Genomic DNA, 15,882 nt, shown 5'->3' with positions numbered 1-15,882 from the left:
AAAGAAAACGAGAAAGACTTCTGGGAGTAGTTGAACTATGGAATACTCTTTGCTTTTATTTGAGTTGTATTATAACTTAGTCATGCTACTCTTACTTGAGTAAAATTTCTGGCTTCTCTACCTACCGGAAGTAACCTCCCTGAATGAAGAACAATGTTTTAACCAAAAATGCACCAGACATATACAGTTAATGACAAAGTCAGTATTCTTATTTATACCACATGGTTTAATATAAGTGTCAATCTGCTAAGCCTGATTTGCCATTTGGAGGATAAGTGATAATACGGTAAACTGTAGATATTGTCACTGAAAGTACCTGACCCTGTTCTAATATACACAGAGTACCTACAGTAAATATTGGGTTCAAATAATAATAAAAAAAATATTTGGAAAAGTATTTTTTTCTGTTCTAATTAATATTTTATATTTTTTATTTGTGTTAATTTTTTTATTTTCATACTTTAAAATACCAGATTTGGCACACAACCTTATTTTTTTATTTTATTTAAACTATCAAATCAGATTTTAGTTTAGTTATTCAATATAGTAGCCTTTTTATCAAATACTTTTCTTTTCTCTTATTTGCAAACAAACAACAGAAAAGAAACTACTACTTTCTACTTTTTGCTTGAGTAAAAATATTTTGAAGTACAATTTTTATTTACTCAACCAACCTTTGCAGATCTGTACAATGCGATTGTATTAACACAAGTGAGAACATTTTTATGTCCTAGTGAATGTCTGTGACTGTGTCTCTGACGCAGCGCTTAGCGTGTTCCACCGGGGAGGGCCAGAAGGGCGGTGCTGCTGACTCCAACTATATTGGAGCGATCATCAGAGCACATCGCCCCCTCTTCCCTTTGAGTTTCGTCGAGTGTTGACCGCAGAAGTGTTCTGGGCCCGGGAAAGAAAGACATGGCTGGATATTTGAAAGTTCTCAGCTCCCTTTCGAGGTCGGCCGGTGCGGCTCTCTCCAGAAATCCCGCAGTGCTTGCGCCGGCTGCAAATTGCCAGACTTTGCAACAAAGAAACTGTGAGTTGATGGAGATAACGGCGGGGGCGGACGTCCCCAGCATCAAATTTTGTTGTTGAATAAAATAGAGGTTTATAAAGCGCTTCGTTTTTGATGTAATTAAAATGAAATGTGGATAGAGAAAGCAATGTCAGGAAGGACGGACGGCGTAATGAGACAGCCGTCTGAAGCCGCCGGCGCCGCGCTAACCGCAGCCATGCTAGCTTAACGTGTGCGCTGCTACTGTTAGCCAGCTGGGATGCTGTAAATAGCTTTAATGGCGCTCTTAGGTTAAGGCCAACGATGCTCCACAGGCCTGTTTAAATCTCCTGAAACAGGTTGCCGGCTGCGGATTGTTCTGATGACGAGGCGGATGTAAAAGTCGAGAAAGGTGAAGGGCAGGGCAGTAAACCGAAAGCTGTCCTTGTATTTCTCTTTCAAAGTTTGAGAAGCAACTGATGGATCACGTAAAGATTACGCGCTAACCTTGATGAATGACACCTACTTCAGATCCGTCAACAAATCCTGCTTGTATCCCACGCAGCTCATAATCAAAACATTTTAGGTTACTTGCGGGGAAATTTTGCGGACAGTGTTAAAAAAAAAAAAAAAAAAAAAACCGGCTACAGATGACTCATAAGGATGTTCCTTTTTTAGCTGTCGGTGCGGTAATTCTTTTTGTCGCATTCCTCTGCTCTAGGGGTTAACAGTGGGAAAGTGTTTCAAAACCAATTAAAGAAGGTGCTCAAGCACAAATTGATTAATTCGTACTAGGAGGTTTTGTCATTAGTTTAACTTGTAGAAAAGTTTCCTCAAGGTCAGCTGATGCATACGAGAGTCTGTTACAGGGAGCAATGGCTGCCGCTGCTGCAGCTCAGAGTGTCCTACATGCTGTCTTCTTCTGGGTCACATCCAGGCTGCAGCACAATATCCTCACGCCAACATTTGATAAACTATATTGGGAAGACTGTTTAGATCTTCACCATAAGTATAAAAGTGTGTCATTTTTAGGACCACTGATAGCAAAGAGGCCTACATAAGGGATCCTTATTTATTTATATAGACATTTCTGCTGTGAAAGTCATTTCTAACTTTCACAGCTACACAAGAGATTAATATTTAAAGAGACGCTTCGGCATTAAATTTCTTCTGCTGGATACTACCGTTTGTTCCCCTTGATTTGAAAAACGGATATGTAGGTTTCATCTTTAAAGTATGATACTTTCATTCAACTTCGAACTGTGTAAGTTACAACTTGTAAAGCTGGACTTGCTTAACTTTAAGTTAGAACTTAGCCCTGACATTTAGTAACAGTTTTAAGTAAGGCTTGTGGAAGAAGTAGATGCGCTGTTCTTCTGCAGAATGTCATTTAAATTCTTTAAGACTGACGTTCGAAAGGGCGACTATAACCCGTTTTTGTAAGGCTTGGGTTGTAGAGTGTTGAAGTAATATTAAAGATATGGTAACGGGAATGATTTATGTACAAAATCTGCTAGATATAAGACCTCAACTAGGCAGCAGAGTGGGAGATGTCATGAACTTTTCTTAGAAAAATAATATTTTATTTTAAATCTCAAAACTTAAACTTGGATTTTCGCTAAAACATAAATCTATTAAAAAGCTGAATCAACTGGCAAGAATGCAATAATAATATTTCACACTATTTAAGGTTTTAATAGTGCTAGCGGAAATTAGTCAAAAGAGAACAACGTGGCTCAATAATTGGAAAAAAAATCTATATTTTTAATAGAAACAATACTTATAAATACCAGTAATTACACTTCAGAGGCGTTGAACTACCTGCAAAGTAAATTGTTATAAAAGCACCAAGTATGTTGGAGGTGTAGTATGGAAAAGGCGTTTAAAATGATACCACGATCATGTGTCCAAGTAAAAAGGTCAGGTCTCTCAGCAACATACAATTTACATTTCTAGGATAGTACCATCATCAAAATGAAGGGTAGATCCTCTGTAAACATTCAGCCAAAAATGCTTAATATGTTGACAATGTATGTATTTGTACATTTGAAAAGAATACTATTGTCCTATGCACTATAAAATCACATTCTAAATTTATTAATGACATTTAGAATGGAATTCCAAATTTCATGTCATGGACAGCCTTTTCTTCACCCTTTTATTAGAGAAGTTTGGGCACCACATTAAAATAATTTAAATCAGCTGATTTTTGATGTACTTGAAAACTTTCCCAGACTATTTTTTTATGTAGTTGGATAAAAAAAAATGGTAATCTACAGATGGATAACACCTGGCTTTATCAGACCAAAAGTTTGACAAACTATTAAAAACTATCATATCGTAGCAATATATGATATACTATCATAGTAATGATATATGATACTACATAGTAATGATACTATCATATCAGCACTATGATAGTATCATATCATAGTGAGTATGAACAACAAATTGTCAACTGGCTTTTGAAACTTCAATGCATCATGACAAGTCATGACGAATTATTATTTTAGGGGACAGTTCACATAATGACACATAATACCACGGCGATCTGGCAATGGGAACAGGTATGACCAGATGGTGGTTACTAAAGATGTCTTTAGGCTTTGTTTTTTTTCCCTTTGTTTTAGCTGTGACTGAATCAACAGGCCATTTAAAGTTTGTTGTGTACATACCTGATGGTGGTGACAGATTGCAGCTCAAGAATGTTCAGGGTCAATAAATCAGCTGGTGGAAGAAATCCTTTCGACAACTGAACATTTTTTAAAGAATCCTTATTTCCCACTTTTTAAATTTTCTGAAACCAATATTCACCTGAAAAGTTAAAAACAGTGTTTCTATTGGTGTACGTTTAATAACTGGTTTGCAGGGGTCACAGCTGGACACCCTGGCGCTCCCACCAAGCTTTTAATAGAATGACTTTCAATTGGCATATACATTTTTACAGGTTTTGAAACCTCAACTTTTTAAGATCTCACTGTACCCTGACTCATTCTATTTCTAGTCACAACACACAGTGGCAGATAGCTGAAAGTAGCAGAAACCTTTTCGGTTGGTTTTGCTGGAATGCAAAGATAAGACCCGATGTTCCAATCAGTTGAAATTCAGAGTTCTCACATTTTGGAGTTGCAGTTCTTTTAACAAATCTTAGTTTCACCTTAGTGCTGCACCATTCCCTGCATCTAACCTGTCTGCTGTAAGATGGCTCTCCTAACTATAGGGATTATAACTAAAGGGGTTTAAAGCTCAGTCTTATCTGCGTTGAAAGTTAACCAGAAAAGACAGATGGACAGTCGTGCAAGTTTGAGCTCGTCTTTAAATGCCTGTCCTTAAAGTGTGTGGCACAACTTGAACTTAAGACGCAGCTTTAAACACTCCAGTTTTAAAATTAGTGTTACGTTTCTTGTGTCTCAGGCTAAGACTGCTTAATACTTAAAGCTGGTACTGTAACCTTGGACAGATCATTGGTCGTGCTAACATATTTGTGTTGAAGTACGTTAACTTCAGCACACATAATCTCATAGGTGACATTATTTTAAAAAATTACTTTGAGCTCGAGCCCTCATAAAACCAATTGAATTACTGAAATATTTAAGATTATTTAAGGACGTTTAAGATTCAAAGGCATTTATATATTAGAAATGAATTATGTCATCAATAATAGATTTTTTAAAATATACATATTACTTTATTAAACGTGCTAAAATGCAATATCTCCCACTTTGTGCATTGGTTTAATAAAACTTTAATTATCATTATATATGCATGGTTTTCAATTTATCTGATTTTGTTTTGTGTGCATGTATTTTTGCTGCACACAAGCTCGTGGCTGCAAAGCTGCTTGTACAAATGATGTTGCAGGTGGGCTCACATGACTTTGGTTCAGCGTGTCCTTCAGAGTCGGTAGTTGCATAACCGGCTCAGCTCATTGCTTCCCTCCCCTCGCTCTGCAGGGTGACGGCGTTCTGCTTCTGCAGATTTATGGTTGACTGCTTCGAAAAGTATTCTAGACGGCAGGTTGTGCAGACTTCCCCACAATGCACTGGGGGCAGAAGGTCTGTTCTTTTGAGTAGCTAAAAAGAAAAGGAAGTGTGATGCATATTAAAAAGCATCTTACTATGCCTCTAAGTAATGTTTTTAGTTCTGCTAATATTTTTATCATGAGCTGTATGCTCAATATGGCTAAGTGCAGATTTAGAGTGGCACTTTAAATGCACTTTCAGTTTCAGAAGCAATAAAGATCAAGGCAAGGGATGTTTCTACCTAATGAAAATGGACACTTTGGTCTTATTCTGGCTAATTAAATTCAAGCATGGGGGAGGAAAATAAGATCCGTCTCAAAGTGCCAAAGGTGAAGCTTCAAAGGTCTTTTTTCTTTGTCTAATGCGTGATGCACTCAAAGTCAGTCCCAGTGCCAGAGGGGGGGCCGGGCCGGGCCCACCCATTCAGGTATCCGGCCCCCCAGGACAGACTGCAACAGATACATGTTACCCTTGCATCTCGTACCTGTCCTCCGCACTTTTTAAAAGCAGTATGTAATCTATTGTTGGTATGCCTTAACGTGTTTTTCGTAGCTGATTTTTAAATGCATCGCAAGTGTACACATGATGTCAGTTTTACACCTGTGTGGGTTAGCAACGGGACACCTGTAGCACTCTTGTGTGTGCTAGCATAATGGCGGCTAACTAGCCAGAGCCTGCAAAAAAAGTGTTTGCACATTTTTTCCAAACAGACCGACTTTTACTTGAATAAAAGCGTTGAAGTGCTGTTACTTTTACCTGAGTGAAGATTTTGGCTACTCCCACCTTTACCTATGTACCATCCCTTTCTGGTTATATAATCCTAGGAATAAACTAAATCCTCTTTAATTTTTGTGCTCACTATTGCTTTGTTAAAATAAATCTTCATTGTCACAATACAGTAAAGTCAGGGAGGAGACATTAGACCAGAGGCCAGCAGCAGGGACGATGATGCAGGGTCTTCTCAGGTAAGGAAGGATTACAATTTGCTGAGAAAAAGATATCTGTTGCAGGGAGAAACCAAACAGGTATCAGGACAGGATTTTTACAGATATTTCACAATTATTCTCATGTTAAAAAATGTTTTTTTTCTGTATACCCAGCATAGTCAGCATACTGTTTCTCTTACAGACTGTTAACTTTCTCAGACGTCATTGTCTGATTTAAAGACATGGACTTCAATAGATTTTTGCAAAGAATGTGCAGAAATGATGTTGCACACACTTTGCAGTAATGATGCTAATCTGAGGATTGTTGCTCAGGATTTTCTAGTGACTCGCACTCATTCATGTCAGTGTTTACGTCAGAATTCTTTATTTTGTATTAAACATTATATCTTTTGAAAGGTTACCTGAATAAAAATCTTGTTTACTGCCCCCCCTGAAAATAAGCCATAGCTAAATTCCTTTGGAGCCAAGTCTGCTGAAAGAGATTGGTTTGATAGCCAAACAAATAAATTTGTCGTAGTTTTCTGCTGTGACACGTTTTCTAAAATAACACATTTGCTGAGAAAATCGTCGTTAGTTTCTGTCGTCATGTAACTATCTCTCCCAAGGTTTTTTCTCAGAGAAATGTGCAGACAGAAACCGTGAGACGGAACCCAAACATTACCCAGTTGACTAACCAGCAGAAAACACTAACTATATGTTGAGTTTATGCTGCAGTCGTATGCTTTTCTCCTTTTTCTTGTCTGCGTTAGTCTATTGTGTAAATCGGTGGTCGCAGCTGTTTATCCTATGAGGTTATTTTCAGTGCGCAGTCACCAAGCAGCAGGAGTCGGGTCATGTTTTAAGTTTTGGGCCAAAGCCGAATTGGAACGATGTTTCTTTGACTTGTAATACTTGGTTGGTTTAAAGTTTTACCAAACTCACATTTATCACATATATTTTATTTTATTTATTTATTTTTTTTCATTTGTATTGATTTTGGTGTTTGACCCAAAGAGACTGCTGTTTCTTTAAGAGTTCCACGGGACACCTTGATGTTTATTTTGCAGTAAACTGTGAGGGCTTTAAAGGCGGTGGGGGAGCATTAACTCAGCCGGGAAATCCGAGAGTCACTTGATCCTTTGCACCTCCCCCTGTACTTTAGATTCACCGAAATCGTCCTGCTGGCAGGACTCTCACACACTGAGCTGACGGCGAACAGATACGATTAGAGATATTCTCTCATGCTGGTCCAGGAGGAACATGAACAAGCAAATACAATGGCACAATATCTTAAAAATGTATTTCTGACTTCTGCTTCTTTAATTCCTAAGATGTAGCCTGAAATTGTGTTATCCCGGGAAAATCCTTGAATAAACATGATGGAGATTTTATTTGTTTGTTCATTATGGTCCATTTTGCCTTCATTTGATTCTGGCACTGAAGTAAAACTCCCATTTTCCCGTGATCAACAGATGCCGACAAACGCATCAAAGTGGCCAACCCGGTGGTTGAGATGGACGGAGATGAGATGACCAGGATCATCTGGGAGTTCATCAAAGAGAAGGTGATGAATTAGCATCCAGCTCTGAAGGAGTAAACACACAAATGAGGAGGCGGGATACTCTAGGCTGTGATTGACTGATTGGGGAATAGTTCTGTGGGGGATTATTTATGCATGATGTTGGGGAGGAGGAGAGAACAGATGGCTGTTGGCTCAGGAGTCGAATGTGAGAGAGTTGGCTGGTTGTCATGTTCACCATACCAGTTAAGGTCGTTTTACTCAGGAAAAAATGCAAATAGTCTTCTATACAGTAATACAGTTGGGAGTTTCCAGATGTTCTTTGTGTTAATTGTTTCTATTTTTCCTGCTCTGTAGCTCATCCTCACAAACGTTGACGTAGACCTGAAGTATTACGATCTGGGTCTTCCATACCGCGACCAGACGGATGACCAGGTCACCATCGACTCTGCCCTCGCTACCAAGAAATACAACGTTGCGGTTAAATGTGCCACCATCACACCTGACGAAGCCAGAGTGGAAGGTCTTTCACAAATCTTTGACTCCCAATCTTCCTTGTTTATTTTTAGTTTTACAACCTTTCACGTTACGTTTTCAGTTGTGGGTGATGAATATTAGAACATTCTCTGCAAATTGATCAGCAAAAGTTGGAAGGGAATGGATTCTGTTTAGTTGATTTACCGTACAATACCATCTTTTCGGAATATTTATCTCACCCATGTTGTTTTTTTTTTTTTTATGTGCAGAGTTTAGCCTGAAGAAGATGTGGAAAAGTCCCAATGGAACCATCAGGAACATCTTGGGGGGCACCGTGTTCCGTGAGCCAATCATCTGCCAGAACATTCCCAGGCTTGTTCCGGGTTGGACGCAGCCCATCACTATTGGCAGACATGCCTTTGGTGATCAAGTAAGCCTCACTTCTGTTGGGCAGCGCTACACATTTTCAGGGTTTTTGACGTTAAAAGTATGAGATTCTTTATTTAAGATGTGAAAGTGAGGATATGTAATTTGGAAGGAAAAGAAGTTAGTAGTTTTAAGGCTTTGCTCCTTATATAAAATATTAAGTTCTATATTTCTGCAAGACAAAACAATAATCGATCAATTCCCATCTCTGTAGTTTTACTTTGTTTGGAATCTAGAGATGCACCAATGAACCAATTTTGTTTGTTGTTTTTTTTTTTTTTATACAAATTAAATAAACAGTTAACAGACAACAATGTCAGCCTGTAATCTGCATTTAGTATGGGTAATGTAGTCTAGATTTGACAAATCTCCTTGTGAAACATTTTAAATCAGAACTAATTTACTTTAGTATATATACAAAAAAAACACTGCTGAATTTGAATCATCATGGATTCATAGACATAGCAGAAAAAATCTAGAAATTTTAAAATTGTCAAGCATCTGATATTTGGAAACGGAAAATGTACGCGAACACTAAAGTTTACTACATACAAATTCAGAGTTGCATTATAATTTTCTGTCGTCTTCTACAGTACAGAGCAACAGATTTTGTTGTGGACCAGCCTGGCAAATTTAAGATGGTCTTCTCACCTTCTGATGGAAGTGCAAACAAGGAATGGGAGGTCTATAACTTTCCAGCTGGCGGCTGTGGAATGGGCATGTACAACACGGACGAGGTGAGCAAAGACTATAGAGACGCACAACAAATGATTCAAGATTCTTTGTATTCTTCATTGTCAAAGCAGTGCAGTTTTTTGAGTGATCACTGGTGTTTAAAAAGCTGGCCCTGCCAATACAGATTTTTATTTTACAACTTGACACTATCAGGTGTTTACAGCCACAATACACCATCGATATTCTAATCTTTTTTTATTGATGAACATTAAGGAATACCGATGAGACAATACAAACTTGTTTTAACTGGACATGAGGTAATACTCTGATATAATTGAAATGTTAAGAGCATTACTGTGCAATCTTCTAAATGAACTAAAATTAAAATAAAAAAATCTATTTATTTAGTCCTTTATTTTTCACATTCTAAAATCAAAAGAAAACTTGCAAAGCAGGTCAGGCTGCAGACATGCTTTCAGCCTCTTATCAGAGATGAACTGTGAAGCAGTATTTTGCTTGTACAAAATAACAAGGCTTGAGGTCAAACAAACAAAACAACTCAAACCACAGATAAAGTGTCCTGAATTTTAGGTTTCCTTGTGAGAAAAGCGAACTTAACTGCAGCAGTTTTGGCCAGTCAATCAAAATGATGAAAACTTTGAAAACAAGCAGATTTACTGAGCCTGAGCTCAAATAATTCTGTAAACTTAGTTTCTTACCCTGAAGAACTGTTGCATATCTTTTAATATATTTATTGTGCAACATGCAGCTATTTTTTTTATTTCACCTTAAAACAACTAGATCTTTGTTCTTCATAAATATAAACGGGTACATTTTGAATACTGAAGTACATTTAGTATCCTTTTAATAGATGTGCAGACTTCTCTTGTGTACGCATACGTCTGAAGTACACAATTACCAGCATGTGATGATCGTGTTTTTTCTCTCAGGATTTGCACCATTTGAATTAGGTTTGTGTAGTTCAGAACGACTACGAATAAACTTAATGAAACGGTGTGTGGTGATTTGTAAAATTTTCTGGACACCGTCGGCAGTCAAAGCGTTCAGCCCGCTTTGCTACTGGTTTGTTTGCCTTCATCAGCTCGGTCTGTTTGTCTTAACAACATAAGAGGTCATTGCACATGACTTTCATCTCAACAAGGGGAAGGTTGTAAACCTTTTACAGCTGATAAAGACCTCCAGCAGGCATGAACTGTTTATTTTTCTCTCTTCACCAGTCCATCACTGGGTTTGCACACAGCTGTTTCCAGTATGCCATTGGCAAGAAGTGGCCACTCTACATGAGCACAAAGAACACCATTCTGAAAGCTTACGACGGCAGGTTTAAAGATATTTTCCAGGACATCTTTGAGAAGTGAGTGTCTTAAGACTTATTTTTAAAGCACTTTTGAAGTCGTTGGATGGAAAACAAATATTTCTTTTTGTGTCCCACAGACATTACAAACCAGAGTTTGACAAGCTGAAGATCTGGTACGAGCACAGGCTTATTGATGACATGGTTGCCCAAGTGCTGAAGTCTTCGGGAGCTTTTGTTTGGGCTTGCAAGAACTATGATGGAGATGTCCAGTCTGATATTCTTGCACAGGGTGAGAAATTTGAAAAGAAAACTTGCCTATTTTTTTGAAAATTCTTCCCCAGTGCAAGAGCTGCTCTAAAGAAGGGTCTCACTTTGTCTTTCAGGCTTTGGCTCACTGGGACTAATGACATCAGTCCTTGTCTGCCCTGATGGAAAGACCATTGAGGCCGAGGCAGCTCACGGCACGGTGACCAGACACTATCGCGAGCACCAGAAGGTTTGCAGCCATCAGTCTTTGTCAATCAGCCGCTCTGTATTGGGAAAACATTTCCACTGAGATGTGTGGGGAATGGAGCAGCAGAACTGCCTTATCTGCTTTTACACTGTGGCTCTCTACTGCCATCATGTGGTGAAAATAAAATGCAACATGTATTCCCTCCTAAATAAATGAGTGCATCTCGGTAAATTGGAAAATTATCACAAAAAAAAGTATTGATTCAAAAAGAGAAACTTTTATAGATGGAGAGTAATACATTTCAAGCGTTTATTTCAGTTTATCTTGATAGATGTGGCTTATCGGTGCTAAAACCCCAGAATTCAGTTTCACAGAAAATTATATTACGCACAACCACGCAAAACTTTTTAATACAGAAATATCAGGCTACAGCAAAATATGTCAATGTAATGTATATTGTACACATTCCGTTCTTGCTCAGGCCTCATTTTGTATGAACTACTACATCAACCTGTCAAGGCTGTAGATAACACTCTTGGTTCTGCACATTTTTGTTGCTACACCATTTCCTTTGACTCAGTTTTCCATGAATAGGGTTATACAGCAATCTGATGTTCAGCAGTGACCTTCTGTAGCATATCCTTCTCTTGGATGACTGTTAAGTTGACTATTTTTCCAATGGTCATGTAAGCTGTAACTTAGCCTCTTTTTTTTAATTGGTCTTATTTTATGTTCTACTTCTCAGAGAAACATAATTTTGAGTGATAACCTTTAAAAATAAAAAGAAACAAACACTTTGATTGCATTTCTCTGTGCATTATGTATTTATGTAGTATGAGTTTTTGATTTGAAGAACTATGGAGTTAAATTCTGATCTTTTGAGATATAAAGTGGCTGATTTCCACGTGATTATTTTGTCATCAGGGGAGGCCGACCAGCACCAACCCCATCGCCAGCATTTTTGCCTGGACAAGAGGCCTGGAGCATCGAGGAAAACTCGACGGCAACCCTGACCTCATAAAGTGAGAGCTGTAATATGTCTGGAAACTACCTAACCTTAAGGTGAAATTGAGATTTTACAAATGTGTGTGTGCGTTTTTTTTAATATTATTATTATTATTATTCCCTATAGGTTTTCTCAGACTCTGGAGAGAGTGTGTGTTGAGACTGTTGAGAGCGGCATCATGACCAAGGACCTCGCGGGCTGCATCCACGGCCTCTCCAAGTAAGTTTTAATTAACATTTATATCCAATTTTGCTGTGGGGGGAAAACGGGACCAACTCATGTCTCTAAACTTTAACCTGTCCTTTTTTTTGTTTTGTTTTGTTTTTCTTGTTCTTGCTGGTCATGTAAAAACTATTTTATGAATCTTTTAACTGTTGTTGGGTTTGCATAGCGTAATAATTTACAGAGAAGCTGATGGTTATTTACTCAGGAAACAACCTGCATCCTGAGACTGAAACATTTACCAGTAACTTCTCAGAAAAGTAAGGCAGGTTTAAGATTAGTCTAGTAGAAGCAGCATGAACAACGATGATCTTTTTGAGGCTGGAGTTGTTATAAACTCGCTCTTTCCTGGAGTTATTCAGCCTCAAGCTCCATCTATCGATCGATTCATGGATCAAACACCTGTTGTGAATTTAGTTGTCAAGCTCCTACATTGAACAGCAAGTTATGCAAAAAGTACTGAAACATCAAAGAGTTGGGCATGTCAATTAAAAAATTTAGAGAAGGTCATATTAGGTCCACCCGTAAACTTAATAAGTTGCAGAGAATTTCAGGTTCATCTTAAAATTTCTCCCGGAAGCTGAATATCCTCAACTTTTTGTGATTAGAAATGATTCATGATTGGAAATTTTACACCCAGAGGTAACTGAAAACGTGAGGAGAAATGTAAACTTTTGTTTGCGGTTATTATATTCCAGAGCTACTCTGAAGAATTAAAAGGCCATAGTTTAACATCTGTGGATACAAAGTTTCTGCTTGCTCTGGACAGACATCTGTAGTAGGCACAGACTTTTCTTTACTGCTAACCAGCTCATTCGTGGTCTGTAGCTAAACAGAAATGGAAAAAAAGTGAAGATAAAACAATAAGCACAGTTATATTTTGCTTTATGACGAGGTTATGTAAAGGTTTGTGGCACCGGCCACAAATTGATGTGGCATCAATTTTGGCTTTGAGGATTTTTGATCCTTCGTCTAATTAGGTTAAATCTGAGTTGTCTTGTTTTCAGTGTATTATTTTGTAAGACACTCCTCTACCAGTGGAAAGCCACTGAAAGCTCCGTCCACCCAAATCATGATCCTGTTCCCAGCTACGTGGTGATGTGTTCTTTTCATAAAATGAGTGAAATGAGTTGACACAGGACTTGTATGGAAAGTTTTTATGGCAATCTTTAAAAGATTGTTTTGCTATGTCTATTGTTTTAAGTGTAAGGCATGAAAGTAGAGTCATGTATTCACTAAAACCGAAAGAAAAGCTGGATAGATGTTTTCACACTCGCAGGCCCAGATAATAATTATTTAAATAAAAAGACTGTGATTGCTAAAACTGACTGCCAAGGGGTTATAAATTCTAAAAAGCAAATATTCATTTAAGGAGAAGATGGAAGTTTAATTTTTTTTTTCGGTATGTTGATATCTAATATTTTTATGGCAGTCATTAGAATATCTTTTTGTGATAAAGAAATACTGTTGGAGAACAAAATGAAAGGGACTCCAGAGTGTTCAGTATTTTCTAGTATTAGATACGTATGGAAAAAAGATTTGTATTTCTATGCTTTATTTCCTATTACATTGTTTTAAAGATCTATCCATCCCCCAACAATCCATCCATCTATTCTTCAATCCATCTGTTCATCTAGCCATCCAGTCATCCATCCATCTGTTCATTATCCTTCTGCCCATCATCCAACTGTCCATCCATCCATTCACGTGTCGACCCATCTGTCTGTCCCTTTTTCCTTTCGTTCAGGCTGGGGTTTTTGTATGTTACATATTTGAAACCTGACTGTTGAACCTGCCATAAAATCGTACTGAACTTCTATATTTATACTTGAAAACAGGACAGAGATCTCTTAGAGAGATCTTTTTTATTCCACCACCAAAAAACGGCGGTGGAATAAAAAATTTTGGGTTCAACAAAATTGGAAAGCTTCTAATAATGAACGTATAAGCAGTAAATGTTACCTCTTAATATTTTTTTATGGTAAAATGAAACAATGAATTCTTCACAGGAGCCCATACTTACTGAGCTGTTTCGGTCTGCAGTACTGAATGTTTACAGTGAAATACTCTGAGGTACTAGCAGTTTATTGGACAGGCATTTCTTTAAAAATAAAATGCACAAAAAGCACAAAAACATTAAAAAAAAAATCTCAACATGTTGTCTTGCCGTATTTTATATTCCTTTTTTTCCTGACAAAATGATTTCAAGTTGACCCACAGCTGTGTCCAACTTATTTTAGATTAAATACATTTCTATCCTTTTACACTTTCATTTATATTTCAAACTTCAGATGAGATGATTATAAACTTAACATTTCAAACTTCCTTTAGCCATTTATATTAGCAGTTTGTGGTTAGCATTACTGAATCAGTCTCTGTTTGTATTCCCAGCGTTACATTGAACGGGAGATTGTCAAGAGTCTGTTAACATTTTCTAATCCAACCTCTTCCTTTGTAAACCGTTTTAAACTCTTCAAAAAGATAAATGGAGAAAAATCGCTGCAATACATTAAGTTCCCAGCTCTCTTCCGAGGTCCAAATGCCTTTTGTGGCACTCTGCACGAGTAGCCGACATATATCTCTAGAAAATATTTTTCTTTCTAGAAGCTTCCTGCTCATTTTGTGGTGCTGCTAACTTTATTTTGAAACGCATCACTGATAAAATGGCCAGCCATGAGTCTTTCTGATCACTAACAACATCTACAAAGAAGTGCTCTCACCCAAACCTGGTAGTGCTTACGCATGGCATGTTCACTGATCAGACATAATATTGGACTTTCACTTTCAAATTTTTACTGATCAACGATCAAGACTTAAATAATTTCTTAGGGTGGTTCTTTCATAAATCTTATCAGTTAAGATCCATAACTGAGATTATATGATATTAGAAAACTAACAAGAGCAAAAGTTACACTTAACCTTTCCTTATTTGAAAACGAGTAGGGGGATGTGAATACTTATGAATTCCTATCTGTGTTTAATCAGTCATATATATATATATGATATGCACTAAATACAAGTTTTTCATTTTAGTTTATGAAAACGTGAATCCATGCACAGATTTAAGCATATTTTAATATGATTTTGTACAATTAATGTAGATGTTGGATCTTGTCAGTTGATTTTTTTCCCCCCTTCCTTTTTGCTTAATTTTCAGTGTGAAGCTGAATGAGCACTATGTGAATACTACAGACTTCCTCGACGCCATCAAGAAAAATCTGGATAAAGCCCTGGGCAAGTGAAAGACTTGAAAACGGGCAATAAGAACCAGGATGTGGCAATGTCACTCTTATGTTTTTGTACCTCATTTTTAACTTGAAAGGTCAACAAATCCACTCGCGTTTCACCCGAAGGAGCATACACTGTAGGATTTACTAGTTATTATAGGAAATTAAACGACTGAGTCGTCCTTCCATCTGATGGCCCCATAAACACCTGACCCATTATGTGCAAGTTTTATTTTTGTAATGTGTACTGTATTCCGTGCTGTGTTATGCCTTGAGCAAGAACGAAGACTGACGGACATGCTTGCCAATAAATCTTGTTTGACCGATGTTTAGCTTTTTTGTGTGGGCGTTTTTAATTAAAAACTCAGCAAAAATATGGTAAATAAATTTATTATTTGACAATTCTGCCTGGTGCACAACATTGTTCATACAACTCTATTCATATCATCTTCACACTAGAGTTTAATACAGAAAGCCTTTCAGGATGAGCGTCTTCCCATTTTCATATCCTTGCTAAAATATTGACGCAGTGAACATCAAAGCTAAAAAAAATAAAATAAAAAAAAAACTCACAAAAATGAGCAATTATTTTTTTATGCACTATATCAACATTTTGATC

The 15,882-nt window shown here is 37.4% G+C and overlaps 1 protein-coding gene across 1 annotated transcript; it reads left to right on the top strand.

The window, feature by feature from the left end:
* The first annotated feature begins 770 nt into the window (after nucleotides 1–770).
* On the top strand, nucleotides 771–15,595 carry idh2 (isocitrate dehydrogenase (NADP(+)) 2). The gene is made up of 11 exons (XM_008412336.2): nucleotides 771–1,033; nucleotides 7,412–7,503; nucleotides 7,816–7,981; nucleotides 8,205–8,365; nucleotides 8,955–9,098; nucleotides 10,275–10,411; nucleotides 10,492–10,643; nucleotides 10,738–10,850; nucleotides 11,733–11,830; nucleotides 11,941–12,033; nucleotides 15,194–15,595. The coding sequence occupies exons 1-11, from the start codon at nucleotides 916–918 to the stop codon at nucleotides 15,276–15,278; spliced, it is 1,359 nt and encodes a 452-aa protein (XP_008410558.1). The 5' UTR covers nucleotides 771–915; the 3' UTR covers nucleotides 15,279–15,595.
* The last annotated feature ends 287 nt before the right edge of the window (nucleotides 15,596–15,882 follow it).

Source organism: Poecilia reticulata, chromosome 6, assembly GCF_904066995.2.
Source record: "Poecilia reticulata chromosome 6, P_reticulata-male-v2, whole genome shotgun sequence".
Classification (NCBI taxonomy): domain Eukaryota; kingdom Metazoa; phylum Chordata; class Actinopteri; order Cyprinodontiformes; family Poeciliidae; genus Poecilia; species Poecilia reticulata.
This window is presented reverse-complemented; position numbering and strand designations above follow the sequence as displayed.